This window comes from Perca fluviatilis, chromosome 5 (genome assembly GCF_010015445.1).
Source record: "Perca fluviatilis chromosome 5, GENO_Pfluv_1.0, whole genome shotgun sequence".
Lineage (NCBI taxonomy): Eukaryota > Metazoa > Chordata > Actinopteri > Perciformes > Percidae > Perca > Perca fluviatilis.
Genome location: NC_053116.1, coordinates 12,323,401 through 12,338,907, shown reverse-complemented (window position 1 = coordinate 12,338,907; position 15,507 = coordinate 12,323,401). Strand labels below are relative to the sequence as shown.

At 39.5% G+C, this 15,507-nt stretch overlaps 1 protein-coding gene across 1 annotated transcript; it reads left to right on the top strand.

The window, feature by feature from the left end:
* The first annotated feature begins 6,915 nt into the window (after nt 1–6,915).
* samd10a (sterile alpha motif domain containing 10a) lies at nt 6,916–15,423 on the top strand. The gene is made up of 5 exons (XM_039799418.1): nt 6,916–7,380; nt 9,145–9,326; nt 13,822–13,990; nt 14,087–14,233; nt 15,091–15,423. Exons 1-5 carry the CDS (start codon nt 7,368–7,370, stop codon nt 15,111–15,113), a joined length of 534 nt encoding a protein of 177 aa, XP_039655352.1. The 5' UTR covers nt 6,916–7,367; the 3' UTR covers nt 15,114–15,423.
* Nucleotides 15,424–15,507: the final 84 nt, after the last annotated feature.

Here is a 15,507-nt window from a genome sequence, read left to right as displayed (position 1 = left end):
CACGGCACACTTCACACATTGACCAAGAAGTTGACTGTGTTTGCTGTTGCCAGACTCATTGCAGTGTGTACACATCTGGAGACAGCCAACACATGCGCACACAATACATGCGCGCACACACACACACACACACACACACACACGTATCTTAAGGATAGTTGGCTCTAGTCCATTTTCTGTCCCATATAGTTTTATATTTGTCGAGCTTAGTTTCAGAAGCAAATGTAACAAACCTAAATTACACAGTAAGTCAGTATTATACTGTGGTGTTGTATTGAAATCAAAATGCATACAAAATCTAATTCAGTACCATCTAATGGTCTAAAGAGGGACGATAATGCGGCCTCCTGCATGCCTGGACAAACAGTAGAAAATATTGTATGGAGTTTAGAATTGCATTGAAATTCCTTCCATAATAAATTCCATGTTTGTAGTATACAGATGGATGGATGGCTAAATGGTAATTTTTGTACTACAGTACTGGAGGTTCTGTATCATATTGCAGCAATAATCTGAATCTGCAAAGTAACTAAAGCTGTCGGTACATCATTTGCTTAGAAATATAAAGTAGCATGAAATGGAAATACTCATGTACAGGTACTTCAAAATTGTACTTAAGTACAGAAGTTGAGTAAATGTATTTAATTACATTTCACCACTGGTTTCAAAGCATGAAACAAACGGCAACAGTGTAATAATAATAATAATGGGGTTGCATCCGTTTCAGTTGCCAATAAAGTAGAAAACACCGTAGTAAACTAACAAACTATAAACCGTAGGGGTGTGCAAAAAAATTGATTCTCATTCGTATCGCGATTCAAGCTCTACCGATTTAAAATCGAGTCATAGAATTTCAAAAATTGTATGTCTACTGCAATCACATGGGAAAAGTCACTACGTTTACATACTGTGAATCGTTTTTTTAATCGAGAATTGTTTTTGAATTGAATCTTGAGCCTAAAAATGAATATTGAATCGTGCACCCCTAGTAAACAGTAGTAGTAGTAGTACCGATAAGTAAGTCATTTTGGCTTTGTAAATATAATATTGAGCGATGGTGAAATATTGCAGTACAATCACACAGTACAATGTCTCTCTGTACACAGAATGAGACTGCCCCCTTGTGTTAACTACTGGTTTAGATGTTGTTGATGAAGAGTACTAGTAGTAGTAGTAGTAGTACTGATAACTAAGTAATTTTGGCTTTGTAAATATAATATTGAGCGATGGTGAAATATTGCAGTACAATCACACAGTACAATGTCTCTCTGTACACAGAATGAGACTGCCCCCTTGTGTTAACTACTGGTTTAGATGTTGTTGATGAAGAGTACTAGTAGTAGTAGTAGTAGTACTGATAACTAAGTAATTTTGGCTTTGTAAATATAATATTGAGCAATGGTGAAATATTGCAGTACAATTGCCCAGTACAATGCCTCTCTGTACACAGAATGAGACTGCCCTCTTGTGTTAACTACTGGTTTAGATGTTGATGAAGAGGAGAAACTCCCTCCCTCAGTTTCTACCCTCGCTCTCCCAAATGCTCTAACTTTGTTCTTATCAACCGCTACAAAAGTGGGTAAAATTATTGCTCAATAAGAAACTATTAACTCTGCCTCATGGCCGTAGTGTTACGATAAGTTTAACGTTTGGGCAGGATTTTTTCAATCCGTCTGGAATTACTATAAAAAAGTGATTGCTAAATTGCAAAAAAAAATCCTTTGTTTTAACATTAAAACAAAAGTCAGCTGCTCAGTGTACTTATAGACTACTATTAATGATTTGAGACTTATAGTTTTTGTGAAACTATTATTTCCTGTGAATTGAACACTATTATTTTAGGTGCTCTTCAACTTTGGTTTAACCGCCAAATGTGTACATGCTTAAAGTTTAAGAGAAGCACCAATTCTCCAGTCTGTGTTGCCTTAGAAACATCTGCAGAAACTGCTTATACCCACACCCTCGTAATTAATCTCAAACTAGTCAGCTGGGTTTATAATCCCATGTTTGTTTGTGGTGTAACTGGGATAAACATCGTATTTCTGCGACCACTGTTTTGACCACCAAAATTAGGCCAGAGCCAATGAGGCAGGAATCACCAGTGGTGAATAGGAATGTTGCATTTTATTCAGGCATTTAATTGTGGGAGGATGTAAGAGAATATCTGGCAGATTTCATGTGGAGTCATTTGAAATAAACATCAATCATATAATGCAAAATGAAAAGACAGCAAGGAACTCCGCCTTGCAGCCACTCTCGGCATCTTTTGATTCTTATAAACCCAAAGAGAGAATGTTAAATCAGGACATTCAAGCCACCCAGAATGGCACACAATTAAACTGAATGGCATTCTGGGCCCCCTCCACCTTCCCCCTCATCCTCAAACTACCTGTTACTTATATGACGCATAAATAGGGCTGCACAATTAATCGCAATTTTATCATGGACTGTGCAATATCAAAACGCAGGGGGGCTTAATATTTGTCAAAGTGTTGTTGTCGTATTCCGCAGACTTAAGAAAAAAGTCATTCTTTGGTACATACCAAAATCACACACCATGATTATATTACTATTCCCTCCAATATCGTGAATATCGCAATTGCAATGTAAGTCAAAATAATTTTAATCAATCAATTAGATATATTTCCTCATTCCTCATGTCTCGTGGTCCTTTAAAACTTTTTTTAAATTTAAGGTCTAAATATGTTGCCGTGCAGCACTCCACTCCTATCCTTAAGTTCCTAAGAATTAGAAGAGCCACTTGTTATCTGGAGATATATTTCTTATTTGCAACCCATGTTTGCTGTGAGTACTGTGTTCACTACAGTGTCTTAAAATGCCTTAAAGGAATTATTTGACATTGGGGGAAATAAGCTTATTCACTTTTTTGCTGAGAGTTGGATGAGAAGATTGATACCACTTTCATGTCTGTGCTGGAGCCAGGAGACAGTTAGCTTAGCTTAGCATAAACAACTAGCCTGACTCCATCCAAAATTACCCACCAGCACCTCAAAGGCTCACAAACTATAACTCATTATTACACTTTTTTGTATTGCACGGTTTTGTATGGAATAAGCAAATATATAACATGTAAATAAGTGAGCCTTAGAGGTGATGGTGGATTTTGTTACCTTTTGGAAAAATGTAGAGTTACTTGGCTGGTACTGAGTACTTTTCAATTACTCTGATTACTCACTGATAAGACCTTTTTCTTCTTTTTTCTTATTTTGCTTTAGCAGATACAGCCTTCATGAATACCATTCAGAGAGCCTATTACTGATCTGCAGCTACTCAGGAATATACTATATATGAAGTAGAATTTGTGTATGTTTGAATTCCTTGAGCTTTAGCATTGCAGTCTCATGCTGAGCAGGTGTTTATTCAATCCACCACTCAATTACATGAGGACTATGCACTAATAATAATGATAAGAATGGTAGGCTACAACACACATCCACAGAGGGGAGAGGGAGATGAAAATGCTTTTTTACTAAAAGCCTTTAACCAGTGCTGTTGGTCATGAAATTATACTTTATTATACTTTAATGACATTATTTTTTATTATCATACAGGAAGAAGACTGTAATATCCCTCCAAGTTTATGTACTTAAATAAAAAAGCTTCTTACTTCATTCCCACTCCCTATTGCACGTTCTGTCAACCTGAACAAACTGGAACTTTCCTGCATATGGTCTGGGAGTGTGAACAGGTGCATGAGTTTTGGAATAAAACAACATCAATAATATCTGATGTGAGAGGATGTCGAATTCCTACTGACCCGATTGTTTTGTTACTTAACAATGACTCCAAATTACACCTGCTTGGGAGACCGAGGAAAATTTGGCTAGCCGGCTCAATGGCAACCAAGAAAATTATAGCTCAGCGCTGGCTTCCCCCCCCCGGCGTATTTCTGGACATAGTTATTCTTGAGCTTTCTACAGCAAAGATTAACAAAGCCAAATCATCGACTATAGACCTATGGAAAAGCGCAGCAGCACAAATATCAGACCTAATGACCTAGAGGAGAGGGACTAAGCAAGGTGTGTGATTTCTGTTTATTTTGTCTTATTTTCCTCGAGACCACAGAGGGTGGGGGGTGGGTGAGGGGTTTTGTTCTTGTTCAGTTTGTATTTCTCTGTTCTGTATGTCTACATAAAAAAAATCAATAAATAAAAAGTTGATCTAGAAAAAAAAAAAAAAAGCTGCTTACTCTATCAGACCTTTTTTTTTGCTTTTTCCTGTTATGACTTTCACCAAGTTGTTGGCTTACCTGTCAGTTTGCAGCTCAGTGGGCAAAGGACAGAAGTCAATGTTTTGGCACACAGTGCACTGGAGTAAGAGCCAAAATCTAGTGCCCAGCTTTCTTTGAATCACAAATTATTTCTGAATGGAACTGTGAGATTGCCACCCCGAATAAAATATGATAAAAAGTAGCCATAGTTTGCTCAAAACCAACAACTGTCTATAATGAATACTTTTGATTAGTACAATTTCCTGATAATGGGTAGGCACTTGTACAATGCAGTACTTTTAATTATTACAGAGTATTTTGACACAGTAATATTGCTACTTTTACTTAAGTAAAAACTTCCTCCGTCACAGTTGGTATCGATCTTGTCTTCTAACTGAATGAGCAGATTTCCCCAAAATGTCAAAATTTAGCCTGCCTTTGAACTTTTAAAGGGGAGTAATTGAGTTTAATCTTGGGGAGATTGATTATTATCTGTGTGTCATTGTCGTGAGATATCAAATAAAACCAACTGAACGTACTGAACCTTTGTCATGAACCAGCTTAAAACTCACTACAAAAGAAAAACACAGAATTAAGGATTAAATTAAAGCCAATTTCATTTAACCCATAATTATTTAAACTCAAACATGTAAATCAGTATTATCAGTGGTGTAAGGAGTGCATGAGTGTAAGTGAATGGGTAAATAATAAAGTAAACAAAACTCAATGTAACTGAAATCAAAAGGAAACTTTTTCTGGCTGTGAGGATTGAGAGAGAGAGAGCCAGAACTGAATCTCCTGCTCTCTTTAAAGGACAAAGAGTCAGTTAAGCAAATGTTAACAAGTTGTAGCCTACCACTAGACTGGGTAAACCCAGCCCGATCTGCCGGCGATTTGATTTCGCCCTGCAGCTCAGGATGGAAACCTGTACGTTTATCTATCCTGCTTCCGTTACAATTTTGCGGGGACCAATCACAAACTGGCTTATCCACCTGGTGCTCTATTGGTGGGTTTGACACGATGACGACAGAGAAGCGACCAAGCAGCTTCTTGTTGCTTTCAACATAGCGGCCACCGAAGCGCAGCAACCCGTTGATGCCGCTGTCGCTGCTACATCACCCGGATCGTTGGTCTGATTGGTTGAAGGACTATCCAATTGCGTACAGAGTCATTTGAACTATGCCCGTTGATCACGAATCTTGTGCAGTAGAAAATACGGAGCAGACTCCCCCAGACTAATTTCAGTTAGTTCAGTCTTGGTCTGGTGATAAGTTCAGTCTTGGTCTGGTGATAGCCAGACTAGCCTACCACACCTTTGCCTGCCTCATACCCCGCTCACAAGAGCCACCCACAAAGTGGGAATTTTCACTTTTTTGACTAAGAATAATACAAAATATTGTGTTTCTGTTGTTCAACTTAAAGCAGAGATGCGGTAGCAAAAGGCTTGAGTATCAGTTGTTTATGAAAACATTTGTATTCTGTTTTGGTGAATTCAGAAGTCTACAAGGTCAAAGTCAGGTTAAAGTACTCAGGAGGTCTGCAGATACCCAGTGATAAACGTCTCTCTCTATGGCTGCACAACAGAAGGCCTGCACACATTCATTGTTGACACTGACCAAGTGCCATGCACAGCTCTGTGTAATATTGTGTGGGTTTCACCTTGATCTCTCTAATCAACTTTCATCATAAAAACATAACATTTAATTCAATTGAATCATCCCACTTGCACCGCTAGTCCCCTGCCAAAATCTGTCTCAAGAGGACAATCATGTTTCCATCTGTACAGAAAATAAAACCGTTTGATAACACATGCAGCTGCATGCGTCAGTGCATTTTTGTTTTGCTGTTTTGTAGATTTCAACCAAACCGTTTCAAAACCAGAGCAGCCTGATGTAAAAGTATGAGATATTTATAAATACACAGATGAGAACCATGAAATATATTTTAGTCCAGACCCTTCATGGACAATCCCTCAGCTATTTCCCGAAGCTCAGCAAGATTTGTAGCAGTGGATAAACAAAATCCAGTTTCCTTTTCAGGTCTTTTCTATGACTTATTTGTACTGGGAGATCCCACGTGCCCCTTCTGCCGATGCTTAGTTGATTCAGACAGTATTGGTGACGGAGCATATATTACTAATAATTGGAAAACTCCTCATGCTTCTAGTGTAGATGGATTGCTCAGGCTGGACGAATGGCAGCATTTGACATTTAAAGAGGTCATGATTATTATGCTAAATGGCAAAAGTGGGAATTATTTATTGGTTGGCCCTAATGGGAGCCAATAGGACTTTGGACCTTGTAGGCCTACTCCCTTTTCTACCTCGCCATTTTTTTATTCAATTATAAAATAGTTTTTGCTGTGACCTTTTTTGTGACCTCGTATTTTCCTAAAGCTCAGTCTTACCATTGAGTTTTTTGTTTGTTTGTTTGTTTGTTTTGCCCTTGTTCTCTTTCTTTTTTAATGTGTGTGTATGTGTGTGTGTGTGTGGGGGGGGGGCACAGTGTTTCTGGACAAACCCCACATAGAGAGTCCATCTCAGACAGGGCCCACTGCCCACAGGCGCTCACAGAGCTGCCTTTCTTTAAGAAAAAGCAAAGGGGGAATTCCTTACGGTGGATGCTGCAGTGATGAGAAGCCTTTTCATCCGGCTGTTTTTCAGAGTCTCCACTGGCTGCGATAATTACAGGGCCCCGGGGCTGCACTTTGAGCTCACTGCGCTCATGCAGGCTCTTGAGAAAAAGCCGCGCGTCTGATTCTCACGACAAAGATATAAAACCACACACAAACACATACTGCACACGCGCGCTTCTCGCGCACGCCATATAGCCAGCGGAGCCAGCGCGAGCCAGCTGCTCGGGGACATTCTTGTCGTGTCTTCGACAACTTCAGTCCGCAGACACCAGCAGCGACTGGCACCGGTGGACGACGTGAGCCGGTTTGAAGGCATTTTTCCCCCAGTCAAACCAGTTGAGACTTGAGAGGATGTGGAGCGTCATTCCTCCTGCCAGACCTCACTGAAACTTTGTCGGTAAACACAACGCGGAGAGGCGGGCGCGCAGGACCCGCAGCCTGTGTGTCGGTCACCGGAGACGATGGGAGACTCTCACTAGATCCACTACGGCACGGAAACACCATGGCTGTGGACGGTAGGCGGCTTTCTGCGGGTTACAGTTAGATCAATTCGTCGAAAGTGTCCTTGAAATAGCCTCCATTCAATGGAAACTTCAACATAGAGAACGCACGGAGCATGAGTTTGTTGGTTTAACTCAGTACTCGTATGACCGGTTTGCCAGTGGTTGCGTATGTTGACAAAACGCCTGCTGTAGCCTACTATATAATGAGAAATGACAAATGCTAGTAATATGATAAAGTAGCTTACACTACATACTGTATGACGTCAAACATTATTCATTCTACCAAAAACCGTAGAAAACTATTTAAAAAAACGTAGGAAACATCACTACAGCTCGGTAACTTTGACCTCAGCGGTGTATGAACATTTTTGTATAGAAGCGTTATGGTGTCTTTAGGAAACAAGAGGAGGATGCAGGGTGGTCTGCTGATGGTCAATGACTTGGTGCTGAAACGGACAGCGCGCCAGAAGGAACCAGTATATCTCCAGTCTGATGGTGTGACTGTTGTTGTGGTCAGTTATTGCATTTAAATTGCTCTCAATTGGACGTGTGATTTGCATCTTTTATTTTATTATGAATGCATCAGTCTTTGTAAAAAAAAAAAAAAAACAGCTAGTGTTGCTTACAGTATGTGTTGCTTTCTGTTTAATCTACAGTGCAGATTCAACCAAAATACCAAGTGAAACATATTACAGAGAGGTTTGACACTTCACAGCATGTTTAGTAAGATTTTTGTTCACGGGTGTTTCTATCGGTGCTGGCAATCTATATGTGTGCTAGTTGACGAGGAAAACTAAAGGATGGAAAAAACTCAGTCTGACAAGTGGTCTTAATTAAATTTTGTTTAATCCCAGATAGGGGCTCGTTTATGGTTACTGCAGCAGCCTGGGGGAGTAATAGCACTGAAGGAGAGTTCATGCATACGCAGCCTTGGAGTTACACCTCAAAGAAACAGAAATCTCATACAGAGTTGTATTCATAATCATCTGATGCTGCTGGTTTGCCTTGATGATTGCAGAACTCAGCATTGCTCCGCTCTCGGTGGGAGATGTTGAGTGACAGAAAGGAGAGGCGCGGAAGCCAGAAAACCAAAAGACACTCTTTCATCTCCTCCAACCGTCGTCCCCCCTGACAGTCTCTCGTTATGTCCTCTTTTGAAATTCTCCTCTCACTTTAAGTGTTTTGAAAATGCACGTTAGCACGCACACACACAAACACCGCTGCACACATGCTTTAGACACGGTAGGAAAATTCTTCCAATCTGGCACATGAATCAGTAATGACCCGTGGCTTTCTACCAGCATCTGTGCCAGTAACAGCGTGTTTACTGTAGTTCCACACTTTCTTTAATTACTGGATGTTGGGAAGCCGCCTGCTGTTCAGTGGGTTTGGATGTCTGCCTGCAGGCCTCCTCGTAATGATGAGAAAGTGGCTTGTCTCACAGCTCCGACATTCACCTATAAGCTCTGCAAAAAGTAACAGTGTTATCTGAAATCTGACTTCCGTGAGTTACTCATGAGCTCATGCAGGCTCAGGTGACTTTGAGCATTACCTCATGCCTGCTTACTATCAGTAGGCTAAAGCAGGTACGAGCAGGTACTTCATAATGACATCCCTGAATGACAGGGTGTCTAGGTGGGTTCGACTCTGGCTTTTGCTTTCAAGTCACGCAGAGTTGAGGGAGTGTTTTTGCAGAGCATGCTGTCTTTACATTGTCAGTGGGTACATGTCAATCCAGCTGTCTTACCATTACACCTCCTGCTTTTATCTCTCCAGCGGCATCCAGTTTCAGTTTCTGCAGGCCAGCTGTGGAGTACAGGGCTCTGCCTGAGGGCTTCAAGCACCAGCTGAGTCGACGGACAGGTGGGAATCTAACCTGGCATGATGGGCGTGGGCAGAAAACCGCAGGAGGCAGGACAGTGAAGCTGCTGCAGCAGCCGGGCACAGAGGCCCTGCAGGTACTGAACACACAACGTGGTTGTGTGATATACCCTGGGTTATCTTCATTCTCCATGGTCAAGCAGATATGGTATATGAGAAATTTGAATTTTTGCTATAAAATTATTGTGTCAAACCTCTCTGTATTGTATCCTTGGCCTTAGCCGTTGGTATCATCTGTGATTTGAGCACTCCCTATGTTATTTTGTGTCATGATTTAAATCATGGGCTAAAATACAGATTGATGAGGATAAATGACTACCAGCTGCTTGAGTTTTAACAGTCTAGTTATTAGCCATCACCACAACTAACTCTATCTATAGCCCCCTGCCTACAAACTTAACAGTACGACAGACATCTTAAATCACCAATGGTACATAAACACTCTGTTGGTTAAAAAAAAAAAAAAACAGCTTGTGTCAGTGTGTGTAGGACATAGGGGCTTCATCTTTTTTTTTTTTTTAAGGAAAAATATGAACAATAGCTGCAGTATCAGCATCCCCCTCATGTTTCTTAAAGTCTTTTCACACAAAAAGTGAGGAGAATTAACATGTCTCTGACTTCAAATCACTAAGTGCTGGCATTTGGTTTGTGTGAATCTCTCTACTTCAATTGAGCCAAACATAATTCTTAATATGTTCAAATCATGTTTGTGATTTAAATTAACTGTAGTGGTTTCATCAAATGGAATAAGAGAGCATTATAGCTCCATGACAAAAGCAAGAAAGTAGCAGTGTTCTGCGTTCTGACATAAAGTCATGCTGACACAGAACAAATCTAATGCTTAAGAATTCATCAAAACAAATATTGTCCTTGTTGTCTTATCAACATGAGCATACATGGAAATGATCCTCAGTGGTGTTCAGTAACTCTTCGCTCAGATTTCTGTACAGAAAAGTCTGAAAGCAAAAGTCTGGCAAATGAGGCCGGTCACCACACATTGTTGCAAATGGACACTTTGATAGCAGAGAATGGACGTTGCTCTGTCCCTAGGGGCTTTATGGGCTCTAACAGCCTTTTAGTATGGCTTTAAATAGCACCGGTCCTCCAACACTTGCGCTGTGCTGCAGCAACACTGTTGACTGGCAGCAGAAAGAAATGATACCGAATGCTTGACGGTATACAGCCTGTTGTTGTTTCAGCGTAATAAACAGTATGCTAAGCCTTTTTTTAATGTGAACCATCGTCAGATCCACTTCCAGTAGCTTTTCTGTTCCAGTTTGAATTTTATATTTGAGTTGATTTTCGTTATCTGATAACATCATTGCCTGCTCGCCGTCAAGAGAGACGATCCATTTGTGCTGTAAACTGTCCTCATTTAAAGCCCTTGGTTGCTAGTCAGAAAGCCCATGTCTTTGTGTTCACCCCATCAAAGACTCTTTAAAAAGCAGTAATGAGCTGAAGCCAAAGCTGCAAACATAGAACTGGGCTGGGCTGATAACAGAGTAGTACACAATGCATCGTTTGTTTGCTTCAATCCTCTTGGATGCACATAATGTAGTGGCTGGTTTATTTTTGTTTTGAGGAACAAAAACTTAATCAGTGTTGTGTGTTTGGAGGGAACATGTGAAGTTCAGTATTTTCACTTCTTCCACTGTTTAGCTTTTCATCCTTAAGCTAGTTTTATTTACTCTTTTTTTTTTTACAAGTTGTACTTGTATCCACTCTGCAACCACAGACTCCTCACTAGTATACTGTAAATGTTTGTTTGGTTTGCACAAAAAACCCATAAACACTCATTATAGTCTCTCTCAACAACACAATTCATTCAGTTGGACATTTTTGGGGGATTTTGGACCAGCTATGTTCTTATCATCTTTGGCTTTAGCATATTGTAATAGCCATTTTTCATAACTATCTGACATTTGATTGGTCAAATAATGTATCACTTACTCGACTTGGACGCTGTCTGTTTGAGACAGCTGTTTATTTCTGATGAATTGAGGAAACTGTTTGCTTCATATGAAATGTGTAAGAAACATTACAATTCCATTACAATAACTCTTGAATTTAGTGCTACACATTGTGTGATAATTCAGAATACATGCATCCATACAAAGGCCAAATTCAGAAGTCAAAATATTCACATACTGACTCACAAATAGCAGCAATGCAGAGTTTTGCAGAATGCATAAGGAGTTGAAAGGTACAAGTCAAATGACAAAAAATGAAACCCAGTGTTCTTTAAGTGTAGAGCAGGAAGTATAAAAATAAAATAAATTGTAGGACCATGGTGGATTGGAAGTCAGTCAGGAGGCAAAAAACTACTAAACTCAAACTTGCTGCTCTGAATGTGTCTTTCTTTCTTTGTTTTTCTGTTATTTTGATCCCCATTAGCTCCATGTACTGTGACAACAGCAGTAGCTACTCCTCCGGACGTTCACATGTATTTATGATACACAGAGTTTCTGACATCCCTTCTCACAATAAGACTCAACAATACAAACACTGCTACAAAACATCACAACAACATCTCCATCTCCATTAATATCACATCTTTTAGGAGCAAAACTAGTTCTTTATGCAGCTAAAACCTCCCTTAGTACTTCACTTCTTTGAATTGAACTTGTTCTACATGGGGGGCAATAAAAGTATCCTCATATGTAAAATATTGATGTCTGTCTGGAAAGACTAACAGAATAAATGTTGTTTTGATTGTGGTGATATTTTGTATAAAACACAGTAGGGAGTAACGTATCCTCTTGTTTTATTTAACCCATGTGTTGTCCTTGGGTCCAATTTGACCTGTTTTCAAAGTTTTTTTATATCAGAAATATGGGTTTTTTCATCCAGATTGCCCAAACTTGGATGCATATGTGTGTTGTATGGAAGCCATACAACGTTCTTTGCAGGTACACTTAATAATTACATTCATTGAATTTTGGGTGTTTTATTCAATTTTATAGCATTTCAAAAAAATGTGTAAAGGGTTTTCAAACCGTATCCTAACTAAACTTTAACATATACCAGTCTGTGATTATCCACTCAACATCCTCTGACTTTAACTATTAGTCAAAATAATTTTTTTTTTACTCAAAAATATGTATAATGTCATTTAAATTAGGTTTGTTGACCATTAATGAAAAAAAAAACGTTGAAAAAAGTAACAAAAAATGTTTAAAACAGCGTTAAAAGCATACTAAAACGTTGGAAAAAGCACAACATAAAAATCATTTTCAATTTAGACCCGGAAGGACAACAAGTTAATTGTCGACAGGAAGACAGCAGGAGGGTTAAACCGTTGTTTTACATTTAAACAAGGCTGATGATTATTCATTGTTTCTACTCTCTGTGTGGGCAGTGAAGTGCCATGTGAGCTGCTTTGTTCTGTGCTTAATGTAACCTATTTCTTTTCGGTGTGTTGGACAATATTACTCACAATAATCACGGATAATGAGACTTGAACCATTTGTTTGGTTTAATTGCTAGACATTAAATTAACAGGGAGAAAAATCAGCTGGGTTTTTGTTTAAGCTCTGTAAGAGTATGTTGAAGAACAACTCATTATGTTAGATTTTAAGCCACATAAGGATCTATTTCCCAAACAGGAAATGTTATTGTTTATGGCTCGGAGTGTTTCATCAGATCATGTAATGGATAATGAGTTGTAGATATTAAATGGATGGATGAATACAAATGGACACAAAAACAACTTATTACAATGTAAAAATGCACAATACTGAAACATTAGCTTCAGAAGAGAAATACTTTAATAAGATGGCATTTCAATATATTAGTAATTGTATTTTAAGAATCTTTCTTTGCTGGAACATGCTCTAAAAAAATGTTCCTCTTTATCAGATAGAGTCATCTGTCTGACACATTAAGCAGACTTCTAGCAAAAATCTTGCTCCACTCGTAAGCCAGCCTTTCTTTTTATCTTTTCTTTTTTTGAAGCACCACTTTCCTGCATCTGAGAAAATCTTGAGTTGGAGAAACGCTGAACCTACTGAATCTTTTAAAACTGATTGACTGATCAAACGCCCAGTTTGATTATTCCTTCATAGGTTTACATCCTGTACATCTCTTAAGACTAAAGAGCTGGATCTCATGATCACACTGACCTACATGCCCCTCCTGCTGTGCTGTTGCTGTTGCAGGAGCTGCTGCTGCTGCATGTTCACTGATCTTCCAGACAACTTAGAAGTTCACATCTGTGCAGCGTGTTTGATCTGCATACACATGCGGTCGCAGTCATCCTTGTGCGTTTTAATGAGTTTGAACCGCTCTTTATAGAGGGCTTACCTTTTCAGTTCCTCCTGTATAGGCATGTCTATGTGCATCTGTACCTGTTCCCCTCCATAAAACCACAATTTGTCATTTTAACGTGAGCTTTAGAGGTGTGGGTAGGGTGGATGTTATGGAACAGAGCCAGGCTAGTAGTCTTTATGCTAATCTTCTCATCTAACTCTTAGCAAGACAGCGGATAAGTGTATTTCACAAAATGTTGGACCATTCTTCTAATACAGCATATGTCTATCTTCTCTGTATTTAACTCTGTCTGTCTTTCTGCAGTACCGTTCCAGTGACAGTTATGGGATATATCACACAAGCCCAACACAGCCCAGTCTGATCCGCCCAGTCGTGCTCTGGTCACAACAAGATGTTTGTAAATGGCTGAAGAAACACTGTCCACACAACTACCTAACCTACGTGGAGGCGTTCTCCCAGCACGCCATCACAGGTCACACTGCTACGATAATCAGAAGACATACGAATGGGAGGTGGCTTAAAATCTCACAAAATGAAAGCGACATTTATTTTTGCTTTTACCTTCCAGGCCGTGCGTTGTTGCGACTGAATGGGGAGAAGCTGGAGAGAATGGGACTAGTGCAAGAAACACTTCGGCAGGAGTTGCTGCAACAGGTGCTGCAGCTTCAGGTGCAGGAGGAGGGACGCAACCTGCAGCTGCTCAGCAGAAGCGAGGGTGTGTATTTTTACTTTTCACGACTCCATTCTCCAACCTTGACTTTAAAGTTAGACATTTTGGGAAACACACTTGTTCACTTTCTGGGAGAGAATTAGATGTGAAGTTTGATACCACTCTCATGTCTGTAAATATAAAACTTCAGCTAGCAGTTTCTTGGACACTTGGAAACAGTTAGCCTGGCTCCGTCCAAAGATAACAAAATGCACCTACCAGCACCTCTGAAGCTCACTAATCGACAGGCTATATCTTTGTTTGTTTAATCTGTAGATTGTGGGGGGTTGTGTGCTGGACTGTTTTTAGGCTGGGGGCAGTGACTCTCTGGAGTCGCAACTGGTTGCCTGGACAAACATTCTCTAAAACATAATCCCTCTTACACTTCAGTTTTTGTAAGAATAAAACAGTTGAGATAATGCCTGTTAATAAGTGAGATTTCCGAGGTGCTGGTAGGCTTTGGACAAAGCCAGGCAGTATTATATATATATTAGAATGGCCTAGTACCTCTGTAACTGTGGTTAAAAGGTGGGTATCTCATTCTGTCGGGCAGGATATATGTATCAGGATGGCCTACCTCCTCTATAAATGTGATTTAAAGTAGCTTAGTTCATTCTGTCAGGCAGGAAATATGTATCAGGCTGGCCTACTCCCTCGATAAATGTGGTTAAAAGTTGGGTAGCACGTTCTGTCAGGTAGGAAATATCTTTAATATATCAGCAGTTTCCCTCCATTCTCAGTCTTTTTTAAGTTACCCGTATGTTGTAATTAAGTGTACATTAGAGTGTATCAATCTTGAAATTGATCAAAAAGAAATGTTTGGAAAAATCCCAAAACTATATAAATGTTTCTCTCTGTCACAGGTTCCTTTGGAAGGATATCATAGCCAGATTGCTTGAAGAAGTGGAACTTATGGGATATTTACCCAAATAAAAATGTGAATAAGATCTGTGGGATAAATCCATCCAGCGAGCAGCAATATGAGTTCCAGAGGGATGTTGTTGAGTGGAAGTTGGCAGCTTTTCATTCCCTCTCTGCACAACAAACAAACAATCTTTACGGACTGCCTATGAACTGTGATGAAAAAGCACGAGACAATCTGCTTTGTCAATTTATTGCTCTATTCTGTGATTCATTATTAACCATTTCTCTCTTACTCTCTCTACCTCTTTCTCTCTCTGTTAAGTTTTTTTATGTTAAAAAGCAAAACATAATAAAAAAATATCAAAATATTAGTGCTTTTATTTTTTTATTTTTTGCAAATGTCCACGTAAAGGTCA